The sequence below is a fragment of the Suncus etruscus genome (assembly GCF_024139225.1).
Source record: "Suncus etruscus isolate mSunEtr1 chromosome X unlocalized genomic scaffold, mSunEtr1.pri.cur SUPER_X_unloc_1, whole genome shotgun sequence".
In the NCBI taxonomy this organism is placed as follows: domain Eukaryota; kingdom Metazoa; phylum Chordata; class Mammalia; order Eulipotyphla; family Soricidae; genus Suncus; species Suncus etruscus.
In genome coordinates, this window is record NW_026060304.1 from 367823 (window position 1) to 394796 (window position 26974).

General features: G+C 43.4%; 4 protein-coding genes and 1 non-coding gene across 7 annotated transcripts in view; 1 reads left to right on the forward strand and 4 right to left on the reverse strand.

Moving 5' to 3' along the window:
* LOC126000517 (28S ribosomal protein S21, mitochondrial-like) overlaps nt 1–26974 on the reverse strand; it is a 390936-nt gene that overhangs the window by 343411 nt on the left and 20551 nt on the right. The gene's annotated exons all lie outside the window — the stretch shown is intronic.
* Nucleotides 1–26974, reverse strand: part of LOC126000509 (histone-lysine N-methyltransferase PRDM9-like) — a 770602-nt gene that overhangs the window by 228761 nt on the left and 514867 nt on the right. The gene's annotated exons all lie outside the window — the stretch shown is intronic.
* LOC126000518 (histone-lysine N-methyltransferase PRDM9-like) overlaps nt 1–26974 on the reverse strand; it is a 322719-nt gene that overhangs the window by 168185 nt on the left and 127560 nt on the right. The gene's annotated exons all lie outside the window — the stretch shown is intronic.
* LOC126000506 (histone-lysine N-methyltransferase PRDM9-like) overlaps nt 1–26974 on the forward strand; it is a 160501-nt gene that overhangs the window by 67449 nt on the left and 66078 nt on the right. For both annotated transcript variants that reach the window (XM_049767756.1, XM_049767755.1), the window contains exons 5-8: nt 14976–15057; nt 16724–16811; nt 19267–19393; nt 25282–25362. In XM_049767756.1, coding sequence (XP_049623713.1) covers nt 16779–16811; nt 19267–19393; nt 25282–25362 — 241 coding nt within the window. In that variant the 5' untranslated portion in view covers nt 14976–15057; nt 16724–16778. The remainder of the gene's footprint in view (nt 1–14975; nt 15058–16723; nt 16812–19266; nt 19394–25281; nt 25363–26974) is intronic.
* LOC126000532 (U6 spliceosomal RNA) lies at nt 3123–3229 on the reverse strand. The gene has a single exon (XR_007492785.1). It is a non-coding gene; the product is annotated as a U6 spliceosomal RNA (small nuclear RNA).

The following is a 26974-nucleotide window of genomic DNA, read 5'->3' on the forward strand; positions in this document are numbered from 1 at the left end:
TGTTTTGGGAAGACATTTGATTATCTTCCTTTTTTTTGGGGGGGGGGTCACACCCAGCAGTACTTAGGGGTTACTCCTGGCTATGAGCTCTGAAATTGCTCCTGGCAGGCTTGGGGGACCACATGGGATGCCGGAATTTGAACCACCGTTCTTCTATATGCGAGGCAAACACCTTACCTCCACGCTATCTCTCCGGTCCCTGATGATCCTTTTAATTTCTTCAATAGTGATGGGTCTGTTTAAATATGCTAGATCAGGTGTCAGCAACCTGCGACTCCAGAGGTGCATGTGGCTCTTTTGAAGCTTTGCTGTGTCTCTGACAGCAAGGCCGATAGCAGGGGGGCAGGGAGTGGCATGTCTTACTTCTGTTGCCTTGACACTTGTGGCAGGTTGCTGTTGACTTGGTGTGTTAGGCAGCCATAGCATCCCTGTGTTGGCCTAGCCTTCTTCCTCACATCACAGTGTGTGATGTCACTGAGGGCATGCCTAGCATGCACCTCTGCGCTGGGGAGGAAGAGACTATTGTGAGGGAAAAGAGAAGTGCTGACAGAGGGGATACTGAAAAATCATAATATAAAGGAAATAAGAGAAAAAAGGGAGGAGGAAAAAGAAGACAGCGAGAACAGAGAGAAGTGGAATAAGAGAAAGAGGGCTTGCAGTGTGTCTGTTACTGGCAGTCGGGTCAGTACAATGAGTGGAGAACAAGCATCTGAAAGAGAAAAACAGCAGCCAGTTTAAAAAAATTAACAGATACTAATTTTTGTTGTCGGTTAAGCATGGGAAACAGGTTCTTTTGTAAGGTGACACTGTAGGAAAGTTGTGGGCATTATATAAACAACTTTGTTTTGTTTTGTTTTGGGGTCACATCCGGTGGCACTCAGAGGTTACTCCTGGCTCTATGCTCAGAAGTCATTCCTGTCAGGTACGGGGGTGGGGGGACATATGAGATGCTGGGATTTGATTCTTTTTGAATCATCTGCATGCAAGGCAAATGCTTTATCGTGTGCTATCTATCAGACCCTATAAAAACTTTTTTTTTTTTTTTTGGTTACAACCAGCAGCACTCAGGGGTTACTCCTTGCTCTATGCTCAGAAATCGCCTCTGGCAGGCATGGGAAACCAGAGGGGAAGCTGGGATTTGAACCACCATCCTTCTGCATGAAAGGCAAACGCCTTGTCTCCATACTCTCTCTCCAGCCCCATAAAAACTTGACACTCTGTGTGCCAGGTTGCTGTCGACTTGGTGTCACTAGGCAGTCATAGTATGCCTGTGTTGGCCCAGCCTCCTCCCTCACAACACTGTGGTGTGATGTCACTGAGGGCATGCCGAGCAAGCACTTCTGCGCTGGGGAGGAAGAGACTGTTGTGAGGGAAGAGAGAAGTGCTGCCAGAGGGGACACTGAAAAATAATAATAATAAAAGGCAAACAAAGAGGAAAACGGTAGAAGGAAAGAGAAGACAGCGAGGACCGAGAGGATTGGAGTAAGAGAATGAGAGGGCTTGCAGTGTGTCTGTTACTGGGAGTCGGGCCAGGACAGAGAGTGGAGAACAAGAGTATGAAAGAAAAACAGGTGCCAGTTAAAAAAAATTAACATACTAATTTTTGCTGTCAGTTATGCATGAGAAACAGGTTCTTCTGTAAGGTGATACTTACAAGGTAGGAAAGTTGTGGCTATTATACAAAAGTTATGTTTTGTTTTGTTTTTTATTTGGGGTCACACCCGGCGGCACTTGGGTTACTCCTGGCTCTGCGCTCAGAAGTCGTTCCTGTAAGGCACAGAGGGCCATATGGGATGCTGGGTTTTGAACCATTTGTGTGCAAGGCAAATACCTTATTGCTGTACTATCTATTCGACTCAATGAAAGCTATTTTTAAAATAAATAAATTATGGGGCTGGAGAGATAGCATGAAGGTAGGACATTGCTTTGAATGCAGATGGACGTTGGTTTGAATCCTGGCATTCCATATGGTCCCCGAGCCTGCCAGGAGCGATTTCTGTGCGTGGAGCCAGGAGTAACCCCTGAGGTGTGACCCAAAAACAAATAAAACAAAAAAGTTATTACATTTCATATTCATATATGTATGTGAGCAGGTCTTCTCCACATTAACTATATTAAAAACAAACATCAATCAGGCCTCACAGATGATAGCTAACAAGTCTGTGTGAAAATGAAGGTAACGTTTTACATCCCTGATGTGCAGAATATGCGGTTAAGGAGAAAACATTTAAACACGTAAATTAAATATTTTAAATATTCTAATTAGCTTTTAATTTACAGAAATACATTTTACTTTTTTTTTTTTTTTTTTTTTTTGGTTTTTGGGTCACAGCCGGCTGCGCTCAGGGGTTACTCCTGGCTCTATGCTCAAAAATTCACTCTTGGCAGGCTCAGGGACCATATGGGATGCCAGGATTTGAACCACCATCCTGCATCTAAGGCAAACACCTTACCGCTATGCTATCTCTCCGGCCCCACATTGTACATTGTTAAGTGATAAAGTTCTTTTTTTCTTCTGATCGACAGCTAACCGCATGATCCTGTATTTAGCATTAAGATAAGAAACAATATATGCAGTACTATATTTGTTTTAAATGTCACAATAGTTTTGCGGCTACCAGGTGTTTTTACCTTTGGAAATGAGTCCATGTGGCTCTTTATGTCGAGGTTGCAGACCCCTCTGCTAGATCATCCTGGTTTAACCCTGGAAGATTTTGAGTCCCAAGAATTTATTCATTTCTTCCAGGTTCTCATGTTTCGTGGCATAGAGTTTCTCCAAGTAGTTAGTCTCTGATTACCCTTTGAATCTCTGCAGTATCTTTAGTGATGTCCCCCTTTTCATTTCTAATCTGGTTTATTCAGTTTTTCTCTCTCTTTTTTTTTTTTTTTTGTAAGTTTTTGCAGATGCCTTACCACTTGTGCCACTACTTTGGCCCCTTGTCTTTTTATTTTCCTTTCCTAATGTAAGCCTGTACTGCTGAGATTTGGGCGCTTTTTATTCCATTTTCATTCATCACAAGGGATCTCTATTTCTTCCTTGATTTCCTCTTTGATCCATCTGTAGTCAAGCAGCATGTTTTATAGTCTCCACGTGTTAGATTTTCTTTTTTTGTCTTTTTTTTTAATTTATGGAATGCTTCACGAATTTGCTTGTCATCCTTGCGCAGGGGCCATATTAATCTTCCCTGCATTGTTCCAATTTTAGTATATGTGCTGCTGAAGCGAGCACAGGTGTTAGATTTTCTCCACATCTTTTTGTTACAATAACTCTTCTTTTTTGTTTTCTGTTTTTTTGGGTCACACCTGGCCGCGCTCAGGGATTACTCCTGGCTTTACTCTCAGAAATCGCTCCTGGCAGGCTCAGGGGACCATATAGTATGCTAGGATTCGAACCACTGACCTTCTGTATGTAAGGCAAATGCCTTTCCTCCATGCTATCTCTCCGGCCCTACAATCACTCTTGATCTTTGTGGAATTGTAGTCTGACAGGGTGGTTGATATAATCCTTATATTTGTGACTTTATATTAAGTTAGACTTGTGTCCTAAACTTCTCTATTCTAGAGAAGGTTCTTTGTACACTCGAGAAGAATGTGCATTCAGCTTTTTGAGCATGAAAGGCCCTGAATAGATCGATTAATCCTAGTTCTTCTAGTTTCTCTTGCAGGGCTCTTATGTCTTTACTAGTGTTCTACCTAGTGGATCTATGTAGCGGCAATAATGACGTGTAAAGTCTCCCACTACTATTGCATTTCTGTTTATATTTCTCTAGGTTTGTGAGCAAAAGCTTTACTATATATTGCTGGATTTATGTTTAGTGCTTAAAAGTTGATCAGAGTCAGTACTTTTTGGACTGTTGCTCCCCTGAACAAAACTAGTGTTTATCTCTAAATACTTTCTTGAGGTTGAATGCAATATATTTTGATATGACTGTCTCAGCTTTTGTTTGTTTCCAGTAGCTTATATAATTGTTTTTCATCCTTTTCCTCTGAGACTGTGTCTATCCTGTACCATGAAGTGTTTTCTGATCTAAACCACTACTCTGTGATTTTTTTTTTTTGAGTCACATCCTGCAGTGCTCAGGATTTACTGCTGTCTCTGTACTCAGAATTGCTCCTGGCTAGCTCAGGGGACCGTATGGGATGCTGTGATTTGAATCACCAACTGTCCAGGGTCAGCTGAGTACAAGGCAAAAATCTTACCACTGTGCTATCTCTCCGGCCTTTTGTTGGGAGAGTTTAGTCCACTGACATTTTAGTAAACTATTGTCAGAAAGGACTATTGTTGGTTCAAATCCTAGAATACCATATGGTCCCCCAAACCTACCAGGAGCGATTTCTGAGCATAGAACCAGGAGTAGCTCCTGAGCACTGCCAGGTGCACCCCCCAAAAAAAAAAAAAAAAAGAATACAGGAGTGTTCTACCATTATATTGTGTAAAGCTGTTGTTACAATTGGGAATTTGGTTTATGTAATTGCTCTTTGAGTAGCTAATTTAGATTCTGTTTGCTTTGTACCAATATTGTGAGTTCTTTTGTCGTTGGGGAATGTTTTCAACCCTCCCAGCCATGTAATTGAAGTTAATTTCTCAAACTTCAAATGAGAAGTTTTTTGGGTAATAGACTCTAGGTTACAGCTGGTGATGCTCAGGGTTTACTCCAGGCTCTGCACATAGAAATCGCTCCCGAAGGGGCCAAAAAGATAGCATGGAGGTTTGGCATTTGCCTTGCATGCAAAAAGATGGTGGTTCAAATCCTGGCATCCTATGTGACCCCCCCCCCCCCGAGCCTGCCAGGAGCAATTTCTGAGCGTTGAACCAGGAGTAACCCCTAAGCGCTGCCGGGTGTGATCTCAACACCCCCCAAAAAAGAAATCGCTTCTGGAAGGCTCTAGGAACCATATGGGATGCTGGGAATTGAACCACCATCTGTCCTGGTCCATCCACATGCAAGGCAAATGCCTGCTGCTGTTCTAGCTCTCTAGCCCCTAAAGTTTCTTTTATTTAGTGGTTTCATTATGTTATTCCACTCTTTTCTTGCTTGTATTGTTTAATATGGGAGATCTGGTTTGATTCTTTGCTTTTAATTATGGTTTTTCTTCTCCCTGGCTGCTTTAAATAGTCCATCTCTCTTGATTTTGTCACTGTCTTGGTGTTGTTCAATCAGGGTCTATTTTGTTTGGCTCTCTTTTTGCCTCTTGGATTTGTACAGCAGCCTCTTTCCATAGAGTGGAAAGGTACTCTGCTATTATTTTTATTACTCCTACTTCTCATTTTCCTCCCTACCCTATAAGTCAGAAGTTATTTTTTCTCTTTGTTAATTAAGTACCCTACATTTTCTTTCAATGTTGTGTCTCTTTTTTTTTGTCATCTTTATCAATACTGCCGTATACTTTCTTCACTTTTGTCAATGCAATTCTCCACCTTGTAATTCTAGCTATGATGGCTTTCTCACATGTTTTTAGTCTGTCAGTTCCGTTTGTATGGATTCTCTCCTATTCTGAAAGAGTTTCTTTGCATTTATTTAATTGTTCATCTATATATTTCTTAGGTTTGACAGCTGTAACTCCTTGATTCCTGTTGCTAAAACATTAAGTGTTGATTACTCAGGTATAAGGCTCATGTGTTTGCTAGACTTGGAAATTTGCCAAGATCTCTCATTTCCCCAGCTGTATGTGTCTTCATTAGTTTTCCATTGTTCTATGCCTTTGGTGGATTAGAATACTGAAGTTTCGGGGTGTTTATGAAAGTGGCTAGGATTATGTCTGCTTTAGAGTTTATTTTTGTAAACAAACAAGGTTATCCCAGTATGATAAAAATATTGCAAACTGGGGCCAGAGAGGTGGCACAAGCTGTAGGGCATTTACCTTGGACATGCTAATCTAGGATGGACGGTTCAATCCCCCAGTGCCCCATATGGTCCCCCAAGCCAAGATCGATTTCTGAGCGCATAGCCAGGAGTAACCCAAGTGTCACTGGGTATGGCCCAAAAAGCAAAAATATAACATATATACAAATATGTGTGTGTATATATATATACATATGTATGTATTATATATATAGATATATATAGATCTATATCTCTCAAACTAATTCATTGGTTTAACTGGGTTTTGAGCTGTGTGTTTCCTAGGGGAAAAAGGACTTGGTTTAATCTACCTTTGAAATACATGATAAAATTGAAATATCTTTATACAAACTTACTAACTTCCTAGTGGTTTGGGGATATGAGGATTCATGGGAGGGACTGGAGGGTCCCTGTCTCCACTCAAACACAGACCTGAAATGAGGAGCAGGACATGCAGGACTTTAGTGGGTTAGGACTAGCAACTTCCAGCCTCCTCTTTTTCTTTATTTTCTTTTTTCTTTCTTTTTTTGCTTTTAGGTCATACCCTGCAGTTCTCCAGTGTTACTGTTGGCAGGCTCGGGGGACCATATGGGATGCCGCGATTTGAACCACGACGGTCCTGGTTTGGCTGCGTGAGAAGCAAATGCCCTACCACCGTGCTATCTCTCTGGTCCTCAGGCTCCTCTTTTTAAGTCACTGTTGGACTGTGGCAGTACTTGGTCTTACTCCTGGCTTTTCACCAGTTGCTCATTCCCTGAGGCACACAGGGAACAACAGAGGGTGCCAAGGTCAACTGCTGGTGGGCCATATGCTCCCCCGTTCTCCTGCTGTATTATTTGGCCCCTTCAATTGGACTCTTACTTCCTGTCAACCTGTTGTCTGTGCAATAGCCGATGCGCCTATGGAGAGCAGAGATTCTGTTCTTCATCTGTTTTGCGGTTTAGCCACTTTCATTCAGGACCCAAACTCATGTGCGGGCTTCTGTCTCCTTCCCAGTTTCTAAACCAAGAATTGTCCTGGGCAGGACATTGTGGGGTGATGCCTGTGCTGATCTGACTGGAAGGAGGAACCCTGGAGAGGCTGTCAAGACATATATTTGCAGGTGAATGTGGAATGAGCCATCTGGGCTCAAGGCAAGGTTTGCGTGTGGAGTGTTGTGGGCTTGTGTGAGATTGGAACTCTGGGCTTAGGGCTTTGGATACCAGATCATTGGTGCAGGACCTCTGCTTTTCCCATTCACTACCCTTTATGCTGAGTTCCAGGTGATCTGAACCTTCACCGTCTGGCCTTTGCTCTTCCTACTGTTTGGTGTTTAGGACAGATTCTGAGATTCTAAGCCTTTTACTCTCTGTCTGTGCTATCAGTGTGACTGCACAGCCCAAATCGTTGGTGCCCTTCTCAGGGCCCTCCCTCTCTTTTTCCTTTACTCCAGCTTCTGCCTTTGATCATTATGGGTTTTTGAGATTCCTCAAGTATCAGGTTTTCTTTTCTCTCCTTTTATTTTCAGGTTTACTCAAGTAATGGTACTTAGATTACTCCTGGCCCATGCTTCAGTAATCATTCTTGGTAGTCTTAGGGGCATTAAAAGGTGCTAGGAATTGAACTTGCAGGTCATCCTCTGCAAGGCTAACACCCTCCTTGCTTTGCCTTTTCTCTAGACCACTGAAATGCTTTTTGTTTGTAGTTTTAAACCATTCATAAGTGAGCCAGCATAAAGCTAATGTGAATAATGCTAAGCTCCTCACCAGAATATTCCCAGCCTCTTGCTGATTTATACCTGAGAAAAGTGCATTTTACTTCTCCCATGTTGCTGCATTCTACCAAATTTCATTCAACTTAATTCTATAATTTTAATTTGTTTATTTAAGCACCCTGATTTTAGAAAATTTTTTTTAGTTTCTCTCTCATAGAATGTACACCAACTTTTTACCACCAATGGACCTATTTCCCTCTCCACCTCCCTGCCTATGTTTGGGACAGGCATTCTACTTCTTTCACAATCTTTTATGGCAAACTTCTTATCATGGCAGTTCCTCCTGCCTCTCCTGTCTCTGGATATATTACCAGATTATTTTTATTTTTATTATATCCCACTGATAAGATAGATTTATGTCTATCTCTCTAATTCATAACATGAGCATAACCATGTCCATCCATGTATAAGGAAATTTCATGACTTCATTTTTCCTAATGGCTACATAGTATTCTATTGTGTAGATGTACCAAAGTCTTTAGTACCTCACTGCTGTCAGCCACCTGAGTCATTTCCAGATTCTGGCTATTATAAATTGTGATATAATGGCACAGGAGGGCATTTTAGTACTTTGTTTTTTCTGTTCCTAGGGTCTATCCCTTGGAGTGGTATTGATGCATCATATGGGAGGTCCATTTCCAGATTTTTTGAGGAATATCAATATTGTTTTCCAGAAAGGCTGGATCAGACAGCATTTTTGCCAGCTGTGAATGAGAGTTCCTTTCTCCCCGAATCCATGCCAGCACTGGTTGTTCTCATTGGTTCTCATAGGATACTAGAGATGCAGTGCTTGTGATGGATTTCAATAATGCTGGGGGATGCTGCCGTATTGGGGACCTAATGTGCATGCAGAATTGACTTTCCACCCATTTTTATTCTGGTAGAGGTTACTAGGTCGCATCCAGCAGTGCACACAGGGTCACACAGTGATTGGAATCAAAACCAGATCCTTGTCTCATGAACTGTGATTCTGCCCCTAGTTATGATTTTTGGGAGTCTTTTTTTATTTTTTGGTTTTTGGTTCTTGGGTCATACCCAAGAACTCTGGGGTTACTCCTGTATCTATGCTCAGAAATCACTCCTCGAAGGCTGGGGGGACTATATGGGATTCTGAGATTCAAACCACAGTCCTTCTGCATGCAACGCAAGCACCCTATCTCCATGCTATCTCTCTGGCCCTGATTTTTGGGATTCTTGGTAAAATTGAGTTATACCTTTTAGTCCTCAGGAATTACTTTGAATTTGTGCTCAGGGATCACTCCGGGCTTTGCTTGAGGGGACTATATACAGAGTCTAGGATTGAACTGGGATTGTCCATAGGCATTCACCAGAAAACTTGTACTATGCCTCTAGGGCCGAAATATGACTTTGTAGGTTCCAAGACTCAAATTTTTGTTTGTTTTTGTTTTTGGGTCACACCTGGCAGTGCTCAGGGTTTACTCCTGGCTCTGCACACATAAATCACCCCTGACAGGTTCGGGGCACCATATGGGATGCCAGGATTCAAACCATCTTCCATCTGCATGCAAAGCAAATGCCCTACCATTGTGCTATCTCTCTGGCCCCAAAACTCTTATTTAATTTTATTCACATTTTATCTAATCATACCCTATCCTACCTTTATTGGTACAACTCAAAGCCAATTGCTTCTTTTTGACATTAATGCCTTTCCCCTCACAGGAAGTCACTAAGAATTGACTTCATGAATTCAAGTGTCACTACATCTAAAAAGAGTAAATTATCTTTAGTAACCATATTAGAGAGTTATATGACTTCAGGGTGCCTTATATAGAAAGGTCACTTAATATCTTATGTCAGTATGTTTCAGGATAGAGGTTCAAGTACAGTGAGTGGAGTGTTTGCCTTTCAATCAGTAACTCAGGTTTAATCTTCGGGACCCTATATGGTGTTCCCCAGCCAACCAGTAGTACTAGATGAGTGCAAACATTGGACTAACACCTAACTACTGTGAGGTTTGGGCCCCCCCAAAATTTGAGATATGAACTTTCTCAATTTATAAACTAAATGCCAATGGAATGATGAAAAAAAAGCTCTGGAGAACATGGGCAATGTCCATTCCTGTATGCTATTTTCAATGTATTTTGTCTGGTAACTGGACATCCCAAACTTGAGAAAAACCCTCCCAGGCCTCTGAACCAGGTCATGGTAATAGCCTGGAATTTGGGGCCCTGAGAAGCCCTCTGTTACCTAGTCCTGTCCTGCTGGAGGATCTTGCCTGGTTTTCCAAGCAATATTATCATCACAATCCTGTTATATCCGAAATTCTGCCAGTCTGTGGGAGCTGTGAGCATTGAGACCTGACCTCCTAATAGTCCTTCAGTCATACCTATTTTAAATTACTTACATCAAATCGACATTAAAACATTAACAACACTGGGGCTGGAGAGATAGCACAGCGGTGTTTGCCTTGCAAGCAGCCAATCCAGGACTCAAGATCATTGGTTCGAATCCCGGTGTTCCATATGGTCCCCCGTGCCTGCCAGGAGCTATTTCTGAGCAGATAGCCAGGAATAACCTCTGAGCACCTCCGGGTGTGGCCCAAAAACCAAACAAACAAACAAACAAACAAAAAAACATTAACAACATAGTGTTGATATAAGCTCACTCCTATTTAAATAAACCCAAGACATTCTACCAGGGTTCTTTCTTGCAGATGTTTGTGAAAAGTTCCGAGAGGAATGATTATGTTTCATGATGGCGACTGAACAAGTTCTGACTGGAGAAGGTGAGAAAGCAGAAGAAACATGAATAGATTTCTGGCTTTGGTTCTGCTGAAAGAGGATGTTTTTGGTCAGAGTAGATATTGACAAGACTGTCTGGACCATAGGTCTATCTTCTGATCATCTGTTCTGGCTTCTCTTATTCTGTTGATAAAGCAAGATAAAATCTTTATTCTCCTATATAATCTGGTGCGTTTTTCTGTTTGGCTAGATTTTGGGTCCATACCAGAATGTTCCATGCTCTGGGATCCCTACTGTGAGCTTGGGAGAGCTATAGGGACTGCTGTACTGTACCTCTTGCCACTAAGTAGTCTTTTTTTTCTCTTTCAGTTCGGTAGGGCCATTACCGTGGCCTTCAATGTATTCATTGAGTGCACTCTGAGCTCTAAATAAGCCCCAAAGACTAGTGTGTTTTATGTTTCTTTGAAAGTAATTCTTCAGTTTCTGCATAGATTACATCATCTAGTTCAAGAACAGGAGAAAAATTTACCTTCCAGGCCAGGAAGTGGCTGTAAGTAGCTGCAGCTTGACTCTTTAAGACTCCTGCTGAAAGATGTTTGGCATCACAGCATCACAGACCCTGAGTAGGAATGTCCAACCAGCAGCCATGGATGCTCAGACCAACAGGTTCATAGGTCCCCGCGGGTGGGTGCTGGGGGCTCTGGGGGGACAATTTCCTTTCCAATGTCCCTGCCTCCATTTCCCCTTTCCCGCTCTGAGCATCCAGGAGCTGCAGGGATGCCCTGGGACGCAGTTGCCCTCTCACCTACCCTTTGCCTGCCAGTGGGGCAGATATTTTTTCTCATCTCTTTTATTCCTTTTAGACACTGGTTTGCAGTATTGTTGCTGAATGTATATCATGGAGAAATAAGACCCCCAACCAACTTAAACTTGTATATATGATTTCCAGATGTGTGGAGGGAAGGAACACCTGAGACCTTCAAGAAACTGTGCAGATGCTTCTAGCCCTTCTGGGCACATCCCAGATTGTGTTTGTGATAGTCCATGATCTCCTGGCTAAGGGATAGCTACACCTAAGATTAGGATATTACAGAACTCTGACACTTACTAATTCCTTTAACACAAGTAACATTAAGTTTCACAATGATAATTTTCAAAAAGTGTCATATTTACTTTTTCCTCTCTAATGGTAGGACTGCAGCTCAAGATTATGCAGGTAGAAATATGCACACAGGCTAAGGACTCCCCAACAATCTAAAAGGAAGACTTGTCAACTCCTTGATTTCATCTTCAAGAAAATGATTATCTTCCAAAGTCAGGGTAAGGAAAGATGAAGATGTTGAGGTCATGGTGGAATAGATCACTTATGGAACGAAAAAGGTTTTAATCTTAAGCTTTACTTGAATCTATTTCTAGGTATTCTCTATGGGTGAGCAATGTGGAGGTGAGGGAAGCTACTGAGCCCATTTTCAGACTCTGAGTCTCTCGAAGTGGTAGCTTGTTCATCATACATATCTCACTCATCTGATATACTAGAGTTGAAATTTTATTTGACAGATGGGATCTCTTCAGTTGGATGCCAGTAGTGAATTTGTAAGCTCTGGGAAGGCTTTTAGATTGCGAATGAACAGCTAGTTGTATCACACTCTTTCACCTTTGGGGATTGGGCACAGGAAAATCTCTCAAGAACATCGAAGTTCAGTCCAGTGTGAAAATTGCACCAGAGTAGTGAGAAGCAGCTCAGGAAGAAGGAATGTTCTATGAAGTTCTGATAAAGGGCGTCACATTCAGTCCAGCAGGAGGGAGTCCCCAGGGCAGTGATCCAGGAGGGGTCCCTTTTGTCCTTCCTATTCCATTGTCATAAGGCTAGCTCCACTCCCCTTTTTTGTTATATTCCCAGTAAATCTTGAGTGCCTCTTTGTGTGGCCCACAAAAACAAAAACACAAAACCAAAAATTAGCCCGACAAAGATGAAGTCGTGGGGGCTTCGAGTTTCATCAACTGAATGCTCATTAACTTTCTACTTTGATCATTTTTATTCAGACTCTATCCACTTAGCAGTTGGGGAGGCAGTTGTATTTAAAAGAATAAATGTACTTATCCAATGCTTAATTAAGCCAAGAGGGATCTTCAAAAGGGGTGGGTGAAGGAAAGAATAAGCTAGGGCAGTGGTCGGCAACCTTTTTGTTCAACTGAGCCAAATATTGCCAAAACCACGATTGCAATTTATTTTGAGAGCCACATTTTTAAAACCGAAAATACATAGGATGGTACACTATTTTTAGTTTCAATAAGTTTTTATTGAGAATATTCTGCATGCAAGTATCCACACAGAAATCCGCTGTTTGCTGACCACTGAGCTAGGGCAAAGTCTCATTTTTGGGGAAATCAGTGTGTGACTGCTGAATGTTTTAGCTACGCTATACACTACTGCATATCCAACCTGGTCAGCCTTGTGCAAAGCAAATGCCTTACTGGGCATCCACATGCAAAACCAAATACCCAAATCGCTATGCTATCACCCGGTCTGTGTTTAGAAGCTATTTTATTTTACCTCCAATATATCTACATTTTAATACCGTATTTTATTTAATTAAATACTTTAAATACTTTGCTTACAGTTGTTTGATTTTCAGCCATAAAGTGAATACTCCCTTTGAGGCTGGAGAAATAACACAGTGGTAGGGTGTTTGCCTTGCTTGCACCCGATCCAGGGCAGAAGGTGGTTCAAATCCTGGCATCTCTACGGTCCCCCATGCCTTCCAGGAGTGGTTTCTGAGCACAAAGCCAGGAGTAACCCCTGAGTGCCACTGGGTGTATACTCCCTTTAACAGTGCTCATTTTTCACGACTGATTAGCCCATTTCCCCACCTGCCTCTGGGCAGACATTTGACTTTCTCTCTCTCTCTCTGACTTCCAGTTTTCATTTAGACACCAGTTTGTACTACTGATCCTGAGCGGGAACTATGCAAATCACTTTCTTTCTTTTCAGCATCTAGTTCTTGTCCATAGTGACAGCTTCAACTCTCGATGTCACTGTCAGAGTGGTCCCTGCTATGCACTGACTGTACTGCTCCAAAGGGGTGGCACGCTTCTTACCAATGACTGCTTCTCCTGATCCTATCTCTCTTGTTTCTGAATATTCTTGCCACACTATCTAATTTTTTCCTTACATCCCACAAATGATTGAGAATCTTCTTCTGTGTATTCAGCTCTTCCTGACTCATTTTACTATTAATCATTAATACTAATTATTAATTATTTATATCATATTATATAGTTTATTTTACATATTATTATACAATTATATTGTATAATTACAGTTATTATTACTATGAGTAATATGATATCTTATATGTATAATTATAATGTTATATATTATAATTTATATGAATTATATATGTATATATTAAATAATTATATTATAAATATATTTATATTTATAATCACTAATTATAATATTCTGCACAATATTCTCCATATACTTCTATGTATAAGCTAATCTCATGACCTTATTGCTTCTAACAGCTACACAGTATTCCAGTTAAATATGTACCAAAAATATTTTTTTTTTTTGGTTTTTTTTTGGGCCACACCCTGTGACGCTCAGGGGTTACTCCTGGCTATGCGCTCAGAAGTTGCTCCTGGCTTCTTAGGGGACCATATGGGACACCGGGGGATCGAACCGCGGTCTGTCCTAGGCTAGCGCAGGCAAGGCAGGCACCTTACCTCCAGCGCCACCGCCCGGCCCCCCAAAAAGATTTTTTATCCACTCCTTTGATCTCAGGCAAATTTTTTCCAGACTATGAGTATTGTAAATATTGCTAAACCAAGTGTGATGAGTGAAAGCAAAGCAAGAGGGAATATAAATAGGGTCTGCTGGGTAATCCGAGTGTATCTAAAAATTAAAAAAAAACTCATTGATGTTTCAGAGGCATATGTTACAGAAAAATCTTTTTTAAAAATTATTTTGTTTTGGAAATGATACCCAATCTACATCAAGCTGTATATGGGGAAACTGCTGGACTAGCTTTAGTGGAGGATAAAGGAGGGAGAAGAGGTATGTATGCTGGGAACAGGAGTGGAGGGAGGACAACACTGGTGGTGGGAATGCTTTTCATTCATTACTACTAAGTGCTTTAAATATTACTGTGAAAGATTTGTAATTCATTTTGCCCACAATAAAAATAAATAATTGTAAACGAAAAAATTATTTTGTTTTGGAGGTCACATATGGCAATGTCGAGCGTTCTTTCTGCTCTGCGGGGAGAAATAGCTCCTGGCTGCCTCAGGGACCCTATGGGATGCCTGGGAGGGAACCTGCAATGAATTCATAGACCATATTTTGTCTTATAGCCTTGTAGTGTTCCCAGCCCCAGTTGGGAAATTTTGTGGCAACTACGGGCATTCTTTTTCAGTCCCTGCACTTCACACCCATGCTCCTTGGCTCCACATGGAGTCAGTTGCTTCATAGGAAGAGATTTCTCTCAATCACCTGCTTCAAATCTAGAGGGGGAAAATGGAACTGTCACATCAGCAAGAGCCTGGCAACTAGCTGGAGCCTGGCCCTTTAAGAACCCGGATAGATTGAGTGACGTCACCACCACTTCTCTTTCTCTGTTGCCAGACACTAGCGGGGGGGCCCCAATCTGCCTCCATCCTGGCCCAAACCCTTAGTTTCGGGGTCCCCCGTGCTGCAAGGATCTCCAGGGGCGGTCGAATTTCTGTCCTTGTCGCTCTGAGCTGCTGTGTCTGCCAGGTGAGCGTTTGGAATGCGGTGGGCGCCCGGGGATCCTGCAGGCCTGAGCCTCTCCCCTGCCTGCTCTTGCTGGACCCCGGGAATTTTGGGGTTCTCCTGCCTTGAAGTCCAGGGGACACCCCTGCGATCTCAGGGCCTTTGCCTGGCTCTTTTAGACTCCGGCTGGACGTGGTTTGACATCATAAAACCCGCATTTTTCTCTCTATTTCACGACCCTGAGAGGGATGCACCAACCGGCCTCCATTGCTACTTAGGCCAAGAGTTTCGGGGTCCCCGGGATCCTGAAAATCAGAGCCTCTCTCTCTCTTAGTCCTGGCAACATTGGGGTTCTTCTGTGTTAAGGTCCAGGGGTCACTCCGGAGGGGTTCAGCGTCTCAGGGCTCAGAGAGTGGCTCCAGAAACCCCATACAAGGCCAGTGCTCCCACTCTCCACTATTCCTATTATTGGGGTGCTGGCCCTGGGGTTGTTTCCCCCAGAGAGAGAATCCTGCTTGCTCTGTAAGTGGCATTGCACCCCCTGGTCTTAGTGCTCTGTGACCCGCTGACTCCAGCTGTGAGAAGGGAATGTGAGTTTAGCATGAACTGCTTGTTTGGCTTTTGCAACTCGAGCTTTGCTTCTCATAGGAGCCATGACAGGTTGATCCTGCAGATGACAGGGACTGGGCACAGAACAGCCAGTGGTGGCAACTTCAAGGACAGGGAGAAAAAGTAGCAACAGCCAGGGGCCTGCGGGCACTAAACCTAATCTAACTGTGCTGAAGGTTGGCTCTACTACTTTAACCAACTAGTTTCAACCTGGCTGATGTAGCATGTACTAAGAGCCTATACTTTTACTCCTAGGTTGAAGCCCGAGCAACCCAATAAAAGGGCCTGCAGTCCCATGAGAGTCACTGTTTGCTAGAGGTGTGCTGGAATATACTCCTCTCTCTTGCCTTACTGCCTTCTCCCATGGTCTTTGTGGGTCAGATATCCAGTGTAGAGCTAACACTAGCTTTTGTGGTAAGTTTATTACTTTGGAAAGTTTGGTTTTTTTGAAAAGGGGGAATTTTTTTTTTTTTTTTTTTTTTTTGTGGTTTTTTTGGGTCACTCCCGGCAGTGCTCAGGGGTTACTCCTGGCTCCATGCTCAGAAATTGCTCCTGGCAGGCACGGGGGACCATATGGGACGCTGGGATTTGAACCGATGACCTCTTGCATGAAAGGCAAACGCCTTACCTCCATGCTATCTCTCCAGCCCCGAAAAGGGGGAATTTTATGCAATATAGTTTGTGCAATTCAGTGTTGGGCCAGACCCAGTAAGGTCAGGGGCCTGTAGGTCCATCCCCAAGGATATAATTTGGATCAGCTGCCTGCAGGGCAAATGCCTTCCCCTCTGTGCTATTGTTTCCTCTCCCAAAGATCTCTTGATCCTATAAAGTAGATTTTAATCTAGAAGCTCTGAGTGCAGACTTAGTTTACTTCATACTCCTTAGGAAGTGCTGTAGCTATTAGGATGATTTGGTGGACAGGCTGTTTGGGCACTTTCCACCTGTTCCCTCACAAATTAGCAGAGGCTGGATGCCTGGTTCAGATGTGCAGATCTGACTAGGATCAAGCAAGACCCAGCAGGAAGCAGCTGGGCAGTGTTTGTGCTCATCCTTGTTACACATGGCTGTGTCTTTTCTCTAGGACTTTGTGCAATGGGCCTTGCAGCTGCTCTTTGGGAATAATCCAGGCTTAGAAGATGGGGCCTCACCGTCTGACGTCCTGTTCCCAGGTAAGGGGGCAGTGTGGGCTCTGAGAGGACAGGAGAGGGAGACAAGCCTGCAATCCCTCCCGGACCTGTGGAAACCAGAGATGTTTTAGGATGGAATCTGGTGACAGGGTGTGGCTGTTGGCACTCCTGTGAGGGACTCCGGTCTCTGCAGGTTGAGGCCACTTTTATCCCTTTGTGTTCTTTTAATCTTGTTGTTTTTAATTGGTTCCCTGCCAGCTGGTGATTAGGCATCTTCAGATTTAGTTCACCCCTGGCAGGTCTAAGAACCTTTTGGATGCCAGGTTACTGGACCCAGATATGCCGACGATGGAGACCTTGACCCCAGTATTTCTGCCAGGATGCATCAATTCCTACCTCACACAGGGAAAACATTTGATTTCTTTCTATTTTATAGCAAAACAGCTGAAAGGGCATTCTTCTGGCTCTGCTCTCTATATGTGGTGTCAAGGATTAAGCCTGGACTGCGCTTTCATGGCAGTCATGCAGCAAATTATCTTCCTCTTTTTTTTTGCAAATTATCTTCTTGTTCCAGCACAATGATCTTTTGTATTTTGCTGCTGCTTCCAGATGGCAGGATGACCCCTGTGCCCAAGTCTCTTTCCTGTATCACTCAGGATCCTCCCTGAGTGATTGGCAGACAGTCCCTTGGGTCCCTATCTCTGGGATCCTGCTGAAGAATTTTCTGCCTTAGCTGAAAGAATTGAGCCAGGTCCTTTCCTACATGTGCATTTCCCTCTGGGTTCAGTTTGATTTTTGTTTTGGATACTTGTTGCTGTCCTGTGTCTGCTTGCTTGCTTTCTTTTTCTCTTTCTTTCTTTCTTTCTTTCTTTCTTTCTTTCTTTCTTTCTTTCTTTCTTTCTTTCTTTCTTTCTTTCTTTCTTTCTTTCTTTCTTTCTTTCTTTCTTTCTTTCTTTCTTTCTTTCTTTCTTTCTTTCTTTCCTTTTTTCCTTCCTTCCTTCCTTCCTTCCTTCCTTCCTTCCTTCCTTCCTTCCTTCCTTCCTTCCTTCCTTCCTTCCTTCCTTCCTTCCTTCCTTCCTTCCTTCCTTCCTCCCTCCCTCCCTCCCTCCCTCCCTCCCTCCTCCCTCCCTCCCTCCTTCCCTCCCTCCCTCCCTCCTCTTTCTTTCTTTCTTTCTTTCTTTCTTTCTTTCTTTCTTTCTTTCTTTCTTTCTTTCTTTCTTTCTTTCTTTCTTTCTTTCTTTCTTTCTTTCTTTCTTTTTTTATTGCATTTTGAACTCTTTGGCTGTACTCAGGGACTATCCTTAACTCTACAAAAGGGTTTGCTCCCAACAGCATCAGAACATACTAGCCTGTGCCTGGGATTGATCCTAGGTTGTGCCTGCCTGCACCCTTCCTGGCACTGTTGCTCAGGTCCCAGGATATGCATCTTAGCCCTTTGTCCTTTCCTCTGTGGAGTCAGGCACTTCCCTGAAGTCACATTTTTTTTTTTTTTTGGTTTTTGGGCCACACCCGGTAATGCTCAGGGGTTACTCCTGGCTATGCGCTCAGAAGTTGCTCCTGGCTTGGGGGACCATATGGGACGCAGGGGGATCGAACTGTGGTCCGTCCAAGGCTAGCGCAGGCAAGGCAGGCACCTTACCTCTTGCGCCACCGCCCGGCCCCTGAAGTCACATTTTTTCCTCAGTAAACCAGTGGCATTTCCAAAGCATCCTTGCCTGCAGCCCTGTGGCTTGTGGTGCTAATTGGGGAAAAGGAACAAAGGATCTTTCTGGAAAGCATTTTTTTCTGGATATTGGGTCATTTAGACCTGCACCAGGAGGGATTTTTTTGCGAGTGAATTTTGAGTGCTGACAACCCAGAGCAAAAGTGTGCTTAACACACTGGATCATGAATTTACCTTCTTACTGCTTCTATGCTGGGCAGAGATAAGATCTGGGGGCAAGAGGGGCTAGTGTGTGTTTAGAATTTTTTGTTTGTTTGTTTGTTTGTTTTTCGGGCCACACCTGTTTAATGCTCAGGGGTTACTCCTGGCTAAGCGCTCAGATATTGCCCCTGGCTTGGAGGGACCATATGGGACGCGGGGTGGGGGGGATCGAACCGCGGTTCTTCCTTGGCTCGCACTTGCAAGGTAGACACCTTACCTCTAGCACCACCTCACCAGCCCCTGTGTTTAGAATTTTGAGCCACAATCAGAATTGTGGTTTCAGCTATTTTTTTGACTGTTGTCAGTTGTTTCAGCCACCAGTGCTCAGTGAATCTAGTGCAGGGGTAGTCCCTCGGTGGTGTGTGCAAAGCAGCACTTCCATCAATTTTCAAGAATACTGTCCACATATCGTTTTGGCTGATCTGGCTTTCTAGTATGATGTCTGGTGGCCTTTCCTTTTGGGTGCCTATGGAAAGGAGCGAGCCCCTCTAGGACCTGAGGGTGAGCTGGTCATGTCCTTTCTCCAGGGCTCTGGGTGAGGTTTGGCCCTAAATCCCTTCTTTATGTGCTTAGGACACTTTGACCTTCGCTGCTGTGGCTGTGAGCTTCTCCCCAGAGGAATGGGTGTGCTTGGATACCTCTCAGCGGAAGCTCTACAGAGACGTGATGCTGGAGACTTATGAGCATCTGCAGGTAGTAGGTGAGTGCTTCTCTAGAATACTGCTGTGGGCCACATCATAGGGTGACAGGGAGAAGCCAGGATCATTCTGGGATCTGCGTTCAACAGGGGATGTGATTCTACTGAGCCAAAATTTAAGCCCCACCCTAAATTATTCAATCCTCCAGCCTCTGATTTATTTTTCAGATGGGTTCAACTTTTTTTTTTGGTTTTGGGGCCACACCTGGTGATGCTCAGGAGTTACTCCTGGCTATGCCTTCAGAAATCGCTCCTGGCTCGGGGGACCATATGGGATGGGAGGGATTGAACCGAGATTTGTCCTGGGTCAGCCACATGCAAGGGAAATGCCCTACCACTGTGCTATCTATCATTCTGGTCTCCCCAACTTTACATTGTTTTAAATTTTTTTTTTTTTTTTTTGGTTTTTGGGTCATACCCGGCGGTGCTCGGGGGTTGCTCCTGGCTATCTGCTCAGAAATAGCTCCTGCCAGGAACGGGGGACCATATGGGACACCGGGATTCGAACTAACCACCTTTGGTCCTGGATTGGCTGCTTGCAAGGCAAACGCCACTGTGCTATCTCTCCGGGCCCTAAATTTTTTTTTCTTTATTTAAACATGTTGATTACAAATATGATTGTGATTAGGTTTCAGTCATGTAAAGAACACCCCTCTTCACCAGTGCAACATTCCCACCACCAATGTCTCAAATCTCCCTCCATCCCACCCACCCCCACCTGTATTCCAGACAGCCTTTCCAGTTCCCTCATTCATTCACATGATTATGGTAGTTCTCTGTGTAGTTATTTCTATAACTGCACTCACCAGTCTTTGTGGTGAACTTCATGAAGTGAGCCGGAAGTTCCAGCCCTCCTCTCATTGTCTCTGAGGATTGTTGCAAAAATGACTTTTATTTTTCTTAAAACCCATAGATGAATGAGACTATTCTGCATCTCTCTCTCTCTCTGACTTAATTCACTCAGCATGACAGATTCCATGTACATCCATGTATAGGAAAATTTTATGACTTCATCTCTCCTGACTGCTGCATAACATTCCATTGTGTATATGTATTCCAATACCATGCTGTTTTGATAACTATTGCTTTGTAGTACAGTTTAAAGTTGGGGAAAGTAATGCCTCCCATTTTCTTTTTCCCTAGGAGTGTTTTAGCTATCCAAGGGTGTTTATTGTTCCAGATGAATTTCATAAGTGTTTGATCCACTTCTTTGAAGAATGTCATGTGTGTCTTTAGAGGGATTGCATTAAGTCTGTATATCTGTTGCGATGGTGTTCTTTTCTTAGAAAGAGTGCACAGCCGCTTAGCGAAGTGGAGCCTCTTTTTGGCCCACTCCCAAGAGGTTCACGCAAGAGGACAGTAGACAGACATACACAGGCAGCACTCACAGTTTTTCACATTTGGGCCCCACTGGGCAGGCGTAGTTTCGTGGATTTTTCCAGCCTGATGTCACAAACAGGGGACCCGGCTACTGCAAAGCATAGCCGGTCTTCATGCTATGGAGTCCCATCCTGGAATTGGCCTCTGGGAGAGCGAGTTTTCTGCAGCCTCTTTTCGGCCCACTCCCAAGAGGTTCACGCAAGAGGACAGTAGACAGACACACACAGGCAGCACTCACAGTTTTTCACAGTTGGCAGGCATAGTTTCATGGATTTTCCCAGCCTGACGTCACAAACAGGGGACATAAGAACTTATTTGTATATATAGTATTCATCATTTTAATATGCCCATTCAAACAAGGAATAATGCCACCTGGCGTTATCAGCGCATAAGGGGGCTTCAAGAACAAGTCCAACAATCCCCATTTCCTGTTTCAAACATAAGCTTTAAACTGAGGGACTCTTTCACCAACATTCCTTTTTTTTTTTTTTTTTTTTTTTGTGGTTTTTGGGTCACACCCGGCAGTGCTCAGGGGTTATTCCTGGCTCCAGGCTCAGAAATTGCTCCTGGCAGGCACGGGAGGACCATATATGGGACGCCGGGATTCGAACCGATGACCTCCTGCATGAGAGGCAAACGCCTTACCTCCATGCTATCTCTCCGGCCCCATCACCAACATTCCTTATTGAACAGTTCACAAAGAGAAAAAAAAGATAAAAAGTGGGGAAAATAAACAATCTAACTTAAGACAGTGAACACAATTGTCACCATTTAAGAAAATTTGCGTGTTCCTATCTCTATAATAACGTGTTTGTATAGAATTTCCCATTTTAATGTGCCTATGCAAAGGAAGAACAGTATCACATGGCAAGATTGGTGCCTATGGGGATGCTAGAACAAGTTCAACAATCCAATTGACTTGGTTCTTATATAAACATTAAATGAAGGGACACTACTACAAACTTCCTTATTTAACAAATAACAAAGGGAAGGAAAGATGGAGAGGGACTCTTTCACCAAAATACCTTATTGAACAGTTCACAAAGAGGAAAAAAGATAAAAAGTAGGGAAAATAAACAATCTAGCTTAAGACAGTGGACTCAGTTGTCACCGTTTATAGGAACTAATCAGAAACCTAGTATGGTAGCAACCACAGTTACACAATAAAAGAAGAGGCCAAGAGGCTGTTGAGAGTAAACAAGTAGGTAAAGAGTACTGGCCTCTTCCCAGCCTGAGAGTCCATCCTCTCATTTTTATTTTGAAAATATATGGTACCCCGCACCCGAAATAGTCTCTTCCCAAACTAAAAGTCCATCCTTGCATTTTATTTTAAATATATATAGCGCCCCCGCACAGTTTTTGAAATGGAGACCAATGAGAAAAAAACCACCAGTGAATGTCATGACGTAATGTCCTGACATACACCAGTGCTGCATCGGCCCGCCATCCACCCCATGTGTCCCCCACTTAGTGTCGGGAGAGAAAGGGGGAAAGCCTGAGGACCACGATAGAGTCCACCTGGGCCGGCAACCAGGGAAGACCTGGAGTAGGGGAGGAAACAGGGGAATGGCACTGGAAGCCAGCTATCTGCCCGGCCCCTCCCTCTGCTCCTTCTCCCTAGAGTAGGGAGGGGGGAAGCCTGGAGACCCCTAATAGAGTCCACCTGGAACCCACAGCAGGCCACCCGAGGTGGCACTCAGGCTGGGCTTAGAGTCCAGGGGGAAATAAGGGAACAGCTGGAGGCCTGCCAAGCCTCCCAGCACCCCCAAAGCTAGGGAAAATGCCTGCGGTCTGGGGTGTCCCCTAACCCCATACCTGGGAAGAGCTGCTCTCCAGGATCAAAGCACTGGAAGCCAGCTATCTGCCCGGCCCCTTTCTCTGATCCTCATCCCTAGAGTAGGGAGGTGGGGGAATCCTGGAGACCCCAATAGAGTCCACCTGGAACCCACAGCAGGCCACCCTAGGTAGCACTCAGGCCTGGCCTAGAGTCCAGGGGTAAAAGGGGAACGGCTGGAGGCCTGCCAAGCCTCCCAGCACCCCCCCCCCCCCCCCAAGCTAGGGAAAATGCCCCATTCTTTCTTATCTTGCCTGGATTGTTTTAAAGATTATCTGGTTTGATTCTTAGGTTCTTTAAACTTAGGGTTCTCTCTTACTGCTTTAAAGAGTCCATCTCTCTCATTGTTTTTTTCCCCCAATTTGGATTACTATATGTTTGGTGTGGTGTTCTTTTGAGATCTATTTTGTTTGGCTCTCTGTTTGCCTCTTGTATTTGTACAGCAGCCTCTTTTCAGAGATTGGGAAAGTTCTCTGGTATTATTTCCCTTACTCCTTATTTTCCCTCTTCATTTTCCTCTCAACTGGTATTCCTATAAATTGGAGATTATTTCTTTTGACTTTGTTCATTACATTTTCTTTTCTTTTCTTTTTTTTTTTTTGGCCACACCCATTTGATGCTCAGTGGTTACTCCTGGCTAAGCCCTCAGAAATCACCCCTGGCTTTGGGGGGGGGGACCATATAGGATGCCCGGGGATCAAACTGCGGTCCTTCCTTGGCTAGTGCTTGCAAGGCAGACATATTACCTCTAGCACCACCTCTCCAGCCTCTTCATTACATTTTCTACAATTTCTTTTCTACATTTTCTTCCAATATTTTGTCTCTCCTTTCCTTTTTTGACTTCTTTATCAATATTTTGTAATTTGTCAGTTTGTCAACACAATCATCTATCTTAGAGTTCTAGCTATGATAGCTTGCCAACTTGTTTTTTTTTTTTTTTTTTTTTTTTTTTTGGTTTTTGGGTCACACCTGGCAGTGCTCAGGGGTTATTCCTGGCTCCAGGCTCAGAAATTGCTCCTGGCAGGCACAGGGGACCATATGGGGCACCGGGATTCGAACCAATGACCTCCTGCATGAAAGGCAAACGCCTTACCTCCATGCTATCTCTCCGGCCCCGCCAACTTGTTTTTTCATCTTTCAGTTTCATTTGTATGGATTCTCTCATTTTCTGTAAGTTCTTTGAGTGGTTAAATTGTTCATGTATAGATTATTATTTTTATTTTGTTTTGTTTTTCGGGTAACACCTGGCGGCTTACTCATGGCTCTGTGCTCAAAATTGCTCCTGGCAGGCATGGGGACCATATGGGATTCTGGGATTTGAACCACCGCCTGTGCTGAATCGGCTGCATGCAAGGCAAACACCTTACTGCTGTGCTCTCGTGCTTTTGGGCCACACTTGGTAGTGCTCAGGGATTACTTGTGCTCTGTACTCAGACATTGATCCTGGCAAGCTTGGGGGACTATATGGGATGCCAGGTATTGAGCCTGACTGGGTCCATCCCAGGTAGGCTGAGTGTAAGGCAACCGCCCTACAGTTGTGCTATTACACTGGCTCTGATGTATAGGTTTTTTTTTTTTTTTTTTTTAAGTTTGCTGCCTAGTGACTTCTTGATTTCTGATGCTAAAACATTAAGTGTTTATTTTAGGTCCTCATCTATAAGGCTCATGCATATTGATGGACTTGGAAATTTGCCAGGATATTCCTCCATATCCCAGCTGAAGGTTTCTTCCTTAGTTTCCTCATTTTTCTTTGCATTTAATGGCTTGAAATGCTGGAGTTACAGGGTGTTTCAGAAAGTGATCTATTGAACTTGTTCTGTAAAATGTGGCTAGAGACATATCTGCTTTAGAGATGATTTTCCTAAACATCAGGTTATCTGAATATGATAAAATATTGCAAAGTAATTCATTGGTTTGTTCACCTAGGTTTTGAGCTATCATTTTTTAGGAGAAAGAAGTACTAGGTCCAATCTGCCTGGAAATATATGATAGAATTTAAATACCCTCGCACAAACACACTAGTTATCTGGGTGGTTTGGGAAATGAGAGTCAATGGGAGGGACTGAAGGGTCCCTATCTCTACTCAAAGACCTGAAATGCGGTGCAGGACAGTAGATACTCAGGACCAGCAACCTCCAGCCTCCTTTTTTGAGACACATTTGGATTTTGTCAGTACTTTATTTTGCTCTTGGCTCTTCATTGCTTATTTCCCGAGGGACATGGAACTACAGAGGGTTCCAAGGTCAAATGCAGGTCAGCCATGTGTTCGCAGATCCTCTCACTGTATTTTGTTGTTGTTGTTTTGTTTTTGGGTCACACCCAGCAGTGCTCAGGGGTTACTCCGGGTTTACGCTCAGAAATCCCAACTGGCAGGCTTGGGGGACCACCTGGGATGTCGGGATTCAAACCACCATCCTTCTGCATGGAAGGCAAATGCCCTACCTCCATGTTAACCCTTCGACCCCACTCTCACTGTATTATACACCCCTCTTAATTAGACTATCTGATTTCGTTTTAACCTATTCTCATCTGTGCAATAACCAACTTGCATATGGAGTGCAGAGATTCTGTTCCTCATCTGTTCCATGGTTTGGTGGCTTTCAGTAGAGACCCAGAATCATGAGCAAGCTTCTGTCCTCTTCCCATTTTCTAACACAAAAATTGTGCTTCTGGGCAGGACATTGCAAGGTAAAGCCTGAGCTGATCACCTGGTTGGAAGATGGAACCCTGGAGATGCTGCCAAGAGGCATGTTTGCAGGTGAGTGTAGGATAATCCTCCTGGTCTTGGCATGGTATGGGACCCCTGGGTTGGGGCATCAGACTCCCAGATCAATGGTGCAGGACCTTTCCTGTTCCTGTTTGCCACCCTTTATGCTGAGTCCCAGATGATCTGGAGTTTCTCAGTCTTGATTTCTCTCGGGACCACTTATAAATACATTTTATCTGTAGTTCTAAACTATTCATGAGTGAGCCAGCAAAAAGCTAATGTGAATGTCCCAATCTCTTGCATATTCTGTCAGCGAATTTATTACCTGAAAATAAGGTTCATTTCACCCACTCATATTGCTGCATTCCACCGGGTTTCATTTAACTGAATTCTTTGATTCTAATTTTTATTTATTTATTTATTTATTTATTTATTTATTTATTTTTTGTTTTTGTTTTTTTTTTTGGTCACACCTGTTTGATGCTCAGGGGTTACTCCTAGCTAAGCGCTCAGAAATTGTCCCTGGCTTAGGGGGACCATATGGGAAGCTGGGGGATCAAATCGTCGTCCTTCCTTGGCTAGCGCTTGCAAGGCAGACACCTTACCTCTAGCGCCACCTCACCAGCCCCTATTTTAATTTTTTAATTTAAGTATCCTGGTTACAGAAATGTTCTTATTTGGATTTCTTTCGTAGAATGTTTACAGTCCTTCCCCAATACCATTTTCCCACCACCAATATCCCTATTTCTCTGTACACCTCCCTGTCTGTCTCTGAGACAGGCATTCTGCTTCTTTCACCATTGTTTTTCGCAAGGTTGATATTGTGGGCTGGTTCTCTCGGCTCTATTGTCTATTTTGTCCTGATATTAGTACAAAATTGTTTTTTATGTTTATTATATCCCATTGATAAGCTTTATTATTGTCTATCCCTCTCCTCTGTTCGATAATATGAACATAATCACCATGTCTTTCCATGTGTTAGCAAATTCCATGACTTCAATTTTTTTATTGACTACGTAGTATTTATTGTAAATATATACCACAGTTTCTTTAGCCAGTCATCTGTTGTCAAGCACCTGGGTCATTTCCAGATCTGGCTATTGTAAATAGTGCTACAATGAACACTGGAGTGTGGAGGAGATTTTTGCACTGTGATATTGCGTTTCTGAGTCTATCCTTAGAAGTGGTATTGCTGAATCAAATGGGATCTTAATTTTCAGGTTTTTTTTGAGGAATATCAACATTGTTTTTCCAAAGAGGCTGGAATAGATGGCATTCCATCCAGCACTGAAGGACAGTTTCTTTCTCCCTGCATCTAGGCCAGCACTGATGGTTCTCACTGATTATCAGAGCATAGTTGAGATGCAGTGCTTGTGTTGGGTCCCCGTTAAGCTGGGGATTAAACCTGCATGTGAAATTTCTTCCACCATTTTAATTCTGTAGGGGTTTCTAGGTTACATCCAGAGTGCTCACAGGGCCACACAATGCTCAGGAATGAAAACTAGGGCCTTACCTCATGAATTGTGGTTCTGCTCCTAAATATGTCTTTTAGGGTATGGGAGAGAGAGAGATTAGTCTAAACCGATTAATATTAAGGGAATACGCTTGGATTTTTGCTCAGGATCACTACTGACATTGATTGGTGGACCAGATAGTTTCAGGG